Source organism: Dromaius novaehollandiae, chromosome 4, assembly GCF_036370855.1.
Source record: "Dromaius novaehollandiae isolate bDroNov1 chromosome 4, bDroNov1.hap1, whole genome shotgun sequence".
Taxonomy (NCBI): domain Eukaryota; kingdom Metazoa; phylum Chordata; class Aves; order Casuariiformes; family Dromaiidae; genus Dromaius; species Dromaius novaehollandiae.
This window is the reverse complement of record NC_088101.1, coordinates 1,050,719-1,056,549: the sequence shown is the minus strand read 5'-3', so window position 1 is coordinate 1,056,549 and position 5,831 is coordinate 1,050,719. Positions and strand designations below refer to the sequence as shown.

The following is a 5,831-nucleotide window of genomic DNA, read 5'->3' as shown; positions in this document are numbered from 1 at the left end:
GTGTTACAAGACAACCCTGGGAAGCTCAGAAAGAATGTTTGAACTAGGTAGATTAGGATAACTTCTGACATGAAGTATAAAACTTGCTTAGCATGAGTAGCTGAAATAAATCCGCACACTTGCTTAGCATGAGTAGCTAAATTTGCTGAAGCCTTAGGCCGCACTCCTCGTTCAGTAAGAAAGGGCCCCAGAGCTGGTGCAGGCTGGAAAGATAAGGGAGTTACAAGCAGTCTGCATTCCTGTGCCCCACACTCCGAAAGGGAGGATGTCGAGGCTTTGAAATAAGGCCTGCTTGGGCGCCAGGACCTTGGGAAGCAAAACCTCCTCTCACTGCTGAAACAGTGTTAATTAAGGGGTCTGGACTACCTCCCCCTTGTCAGGACTTTGGGAGATAACACCTTGAGAGACAGGGGTGGGACCCGGGGAATGAAGAAATCACTAACCAATCAGTGTAAAAGGGAAAGTCGCAAATCTGGCAATTTGTTTCTATAAATGCTACCTGAAAAGTTGTGGGGGTGTGCTTGATTTGTGGGAAACCACCGAGCACCCAGGCTGGCGCAACTCTGAAATAAATAAGCAAATGTCTCTCCTGAGTGTGCAATTATTGGCTTATTGCACACCGGGCAACGAATCCGCTTTTCGGACAACAGATGAAGTGATGAGATTATTGCACGTTATTGGGTGCTTGTTTGGCCACACCTGGACAACTGTGTCCAGTCTCGGTCCCTCCTGTTCAAGAGAGACATTGCAAAATGGGAGAGCATCTGGCAGAGGGCCAGCAAGGTGGTTAGAGGGCTGGAGAACTTGCCTATGGAGAAAAGCTGAAGGATTTGGGTCTATTGCAGCCTGGAGAAGCTCGAGCTGCTGGGGATCTAATCGCAGTGTGCCGGTTCCTACGTGGGAGTTACAGAGGAGCGGAGAGCCCTGTCTTCATAAGGATGGATGGTGACAGGAGAAGCAGCAGCAGGCACAGGCTTTTTGGGGGGGAAAATGCTGCTGGATATGAGGAAAAAAATCCCTCACCGTAAGAACAATGGACCAGTGGAAAAGAAAGGCCAGAGAAGTGGTGGACTCCCGGTCCCTGGCAATATTCAAGGCTCGCCTTGACAGGGCTCTGGAAAACCTAATCGAAGGCCCTGCTTCCCAAGAGAAAGTCAGACCAGATGATCTCCAGAGGACCCTTCCAACCTGGACTTCTCTGGGATCCAATGTCCCAGAGCAGGGGCCAACACAGGCCAAGCAAGACAGGCCTGTGGGTCAGGCTCTTGGAGGGTGACCGCAGGAGAGGCCGTCTGGGGCTGTGCTGCCCCTGAGGGCTAGGGGCCCTCTGCAAGAGCCCAGACGATACCCACTGCTGGCAGGACTGCCGTGGGGAGTCAGCGTGGCAGGAGCAGTGGGGGGAGCTGGCTGTGCACGTGGGCTCCCTCCTGCCCTTCCTGCCTGCTGCAGGAACCTGCCCTTAGTGAGCAGGGAGACTTTTCCCCGCCAGCGGAGCTGCCTTCCCTGGCTTTGTGGAGGAAACTCCCGCGGGTGGTTTGTCAGGAGCCTCCTTAAAGGCAAACCCAGCCCTCTTGGCTGCATGCCACACCTGGGCTGAACATGCAAACTCAGAGAGAGCAGGAGAGTGCAGGGAGGGAAGGAGAGCGGGAGCACAAGGCTTGTGTGGGCCAGCCAGGAGCCTTTTGTTCGTCCTCAGCTGCCGCCCGGAGGTGTGAGAGCTCCCTTGGGCAGCCCAGCCCAGGCGCCAGGTACTGCTGCAGAGGTGTGAGGGAGCGAGGGTGTGGGCAGCGTCCTCGGGGGATGAGGCAGAGGTTGTGCTGTGTTTGTCGGGGGAAGAAGAGCAGAATGCCAGTTTCCATGGGACTGGGGTTGTCTGGAAGTTGATGGTCCAGAGGAGCAAATTGGAGCAGGCAGTTTTGTGCTGCCTCCACCTCCATGCCCGCTCACCCCCTTCTTGTTTTGACCTGGAAGGTCTTGCTTTCCAGAGGGCTTCAGTCTCCCTGGAGGACATGTGTCTCCTTGCAGGGAGTGTGTGTGATTGCAGCAGGGCATCTCTTAGGTCCCAGCAGCCCCCCATCTGGCACCCTGTGCTCAGAGCTGCCCCCAGCTCCACGAGTGGCGGAAGCAAGTCCCGCCTGCGTGAGGGCTGGGGCTGGGCTTGGGGCTGCCCTAGAGGGGTCTGAGTGTGCGGAGATGAAGCCATGGTCCGCAAGGGAGGTCGGGCCGGTTCACATGGTGGTTCTTACTGTGCTGTGCCTGGTCCTGGTGCAGGGGCTGAGGTTTCCCTGAGCTCTTCAAGCAGCCAGCAAGAGACGGGACCCTCCGGGCCACCCCGCTCGGGGCTCCCCCAGCCCATCTGCCCCATGCTTGGGCCCATTTCCCGGCAGTGCTCTCTGAGACAAGGCACCCCCCTCCACCCAGCCGTTGTCCCTCAGCTCTGAGGCAGCCCCCAAATACCTCTTCTGCTGCTTCCTCACCCCATCCCAGCTCTCGTCCCTCTTCTGCAGCCCCACAGCACCTTGGCCCAGGCTCCCCAGGGCTCCTTCTGCCTCCCAGCATGCACAGCCTCAGGGTCCTTCCTTGTACCCCAGGCTTGGCTGGGCTTCACTGTGGCCGGCACGGGGGTAGCAGGGATGCTGGACAGGCTGCTTTGGTGCCCACGCTCTGCCTGGGGCTCACGCCTTGTGCTCAATTCCTCTTTCTGCTGCTGCAAATGGAAAGAGAAAGCCTCTGCTCTTCTTCCAGGCTGACCGGACACCCACTCACTGCAGCCGCCATGGCCAGCGCTGACGCAGACTTGGAGGTGGAGGCACTTCCCCATATTTCTGAAGGAGACGTGAATGAGATAAGGGCTGCAGTAGAGAAAGGAGACCTCACAGCAGCAGCTACAAAAGCCCAGGAGATCCTGGCTAATGAAGAAAAGATCCAGCTCCACATTGCTGTAACAGGAGAGTCAGGCTCCGGGAAATCGTCTTTCATCAATGCCGTGCGTGGCCTGCAGGACCATGAGCAGGGTGCAGCTGAGGTTGGAGTGACAGAGACAACGGTGCAGTGCAGCCCTTATCCTTGCCCCCAGGACTCCCACGTGACTTTCTGGGACCTGCCCGGCATTGGGACACCCAATTTCAGACCAGACACCTACCTGCAGCAGGTGCAGTTCGACCGCTATGACTTCTTCATCATCATCTCCTCCAGCCGCTTCACATGCAATGCTGCGATTCTGGCAGAGGCAATTCAGGCTCGGGGGAAGCATTTCTACTTTGTGCGCTCCAAGGTGGATCAGGACGTGAGCAATGAGCAAAGACTCTACGATGAGGAGGGAGTCCTGAAGGCCAAAGGGAAGGAAGCTCCTGCGACCCGGTCACAGCGCTATGATGAGAGGACAGTCCTGGATAGGATCCGTCAGGACTGTGAAAGTAACTTGACAGAGCTGGGCATAAGCTCCCCTCAAGTCTTTCTTGTCTGCAGGGATGGTTTTGGCAGGAAGTACGATGGTCCCAGACTGTTGCGGACCTTCCTGGATGATCTGCCAAGCCAGAAGAAACTCAGCTTCCTACGGTCCCTGGCCAACACTTCAAAGGAGGTGCTGAGAAAGAAGAAGGAGGAGCTGATGAAGTATGTCTGGCTGAAAAGCCTTGCGTCCTGTGGAGCATCTGCTGTTCCCATCCCTGGTCTCTCTACCGCTGTTGATATTGCAATCCTGGTGACATCCCTGCAAGAGTACTGCCGGACCTTTGGCCTGGCTGAGGACTCCCTCCAGAAACTTGCAGAGCAGGTGGACAAGCCTGTTGAGGAGCTGAAGGCTGTCATGAGGTCCCCCCTGCACCACGAAATATCCAAGGATCTTGTAATGAAGCTGTTGACCAAAAGCTTTGGGGGTGCTGTGCAATATCCACTGCTTGTGTTAAAATCCATCCCCATAGTGGGGGCTGTGATAGGCTGTCTGTTGTCGGCAGCAATTGCTTTCCCTAGCACGTTCTTTCTGTTGAGGAATTTCCTGTCTGATGCTGCTGCTGATGCCGAACGTATTCTGCAGCGGGCTTTAGAGGGGACGAGTCAGAATAGCCCAAAGGGGAGCTGAGCACAAAGTGTGTGAAAGGAATGTGGGGAGCTCCCAAGAGCAGAGGGGAGAGGGGCTGAGTCCGGCCATCTGCATTCTGCACGGGTGGCCAATGCCTTGCTGTCTGGAAGTGCTGCGGGGTGCTCTGGTGGTGCCGGGGAGTGGGGTGAACTGCTGAAGCGCTGTGTGTCTTGGCACCAGGACAGCTCAGGAGCAGTGTGACCAAGGGGACGCAGAGGTGGGCATAGCAGGAGACGTTCTCACCTGGAAGCTCTGTGGTTCAGGAGGAGCCGCTCGGGAGGAGCGTCTGGGCACAGAGGCATCTCCTTTGGGAGCCACTTGAGGGCTGGGGCTCTCCAGCATAGATGCCGAGGGAGGCTGGGGACAGGCCTGTGTGTTGGGTGAAGTCCCCAGCCACGTGTCCCTGGTGCTAGCGCTGGGGTGCAGGCTCAGATTACAATCTCTGCCTCGAGGAGGCCACCAGTGATTATTCCCTGAGGCTCTGCTTCTGAAGAGCTGACGGACAGTCCGGTTAAGGAGAAGTCTTGCAGCCCGGAGAACAAAGATCCTGCACCATGTGGCAGGGATGCCTCTCTCCAGCGTGGCTGCCTGCAGGGCAGATGTCTCCATTGGGGCTGGTGTGCTGCCTTCCGCGTCGCTGAGGAGAAACCAGCTGCTCTGGGAGTCTGCGAGTCCCAGACCCAAGTCCACGTCTGCCCTTGGCCACATGCATCCTCAGTGCCCACTTTGGCCTTCTGCCTGGCTGCCCCAGCAGCTGCCACCTGCTTTCCCCAAAGGTGACACACCCAAACCCACAAAACACCCCCCGCCCCCGTCCCAGCTTGGCCATGAGGTGCCAGCCCCATGGAGCCCTCAGGGGCTGCATGCTACCCTTGCCATGCACACCTCGCCCTTCTTGGCGCTGCCCCTCTCCCTTGGACGCCCCTGCCATCTCCCCCTGGGATGGTCAGTGCTCCAGGCTAGGGAGGACTCTCTCTGCTCTTCATTTGCACCACGTGTGTTGTGGGGACAACCCAGGACACAGCCTCTCCTGCCTGCTCCGGGGTGCTGCTGCGCGGCCGTCACAGCAGTAAAATAAAGTACACTTAGAACAACCACTGTGGAAGTCTCTTGCCCTAGATCTGACCCAGCTTGCTGAGAAGCAAGTGCTGCTTTAGTTTGCAGAAGGGGGAGAAAGGCAATTCTGACCAGAGGAGCGGCTCGGATCTTTGCCTCATCCAGGCACCTGTGCTCCGGCTGTGCAAGCGTGCCCAGAGCAATGCCGCCTGTAGGTGAGATGGCTGTGCCAGAAAATCCCCCCTTCCATGTCGGCTGCTCCTGCCGCAGCAAACACACAAGCAGCTGGACCGGGGGAGAGTCTCGCTGTAGCAGGTAGGAAAACGTCGCAAGTGCTGATGTTGTGGCAGCTCTGCTCAGTCCTGATCCTGTGGTGCTCTGCACACTGGGGCCACCCGAGTGTGCTGGGCAGGCTGACTCGTTCCTGGCACCTCTCCCTTCCGTCGAAGGACAACCTCAGCCCTCTTGCTCTTCCTGTCCCATTCACGTTCTGCCCATTCACTCTTCTGCTGTGCTTTTTCTCAAAGCAGCAGCCTTCTTTCTTTGCTATGTTTGGGTGTCCTTTCTTTATGGAGACAAAGGGTGGAAAACAGCCTGGAGGTGAGCCTTGAATATCGACCAGCTTTCTGGGACCCCTCTCCCACCAGGACCCTCTCCCACGGGCTTCTTTCAGGCAGGTCCCCAAAGAGGCCCA

General features: G+C 57.3%; 1 protein-coding gene across 1 annotated transcript; it reads left to right on the top strand.

Moving 5' to 3' along the window:
- Nucleotides 1-1,419: 1,419 nt before the first annotated feature.
- Nucleotides 1,420-5,179, top strand: LOC135328057 (interferon-inducible GTPase 5-like). The gene is made up of 2 exons (XM_064510215.1): nt 1,420-1,748; nt 2,746-5,179. The coding sequence occupies exons 1-2, from the start codon at nt 1,600-1,602 to the stop codon at nt 4,079-4,081; spliced, it is 1,485 nt and encodes a 494-aa protein (XP_064366285.1). The 5' UTR covers nt 1,420-1,599; the 3' UTR covers nt 4,082-5,179.
- Nucleotides 5,180-5,831: the final 652 nt, after the last annotated feature.

Bases quoted from the DNA above. Each gene is read 5' to 3' on its own strand.
- LOC135328057 (XM_064510215.1), top strand. From the start codon at position 1,600: ATGCAAACTCAGAGAGAGCAGGAGAGTGCAGGGAGGGAAGGAGAGCGG. The intron at 1,749-2,745 runs GTACTGCTGCAG...CTCTTCTTCCAG, and splicing joins CAGCCCAGCCCAGGCGCCAG to GCTGACCGGACACCCACTCA.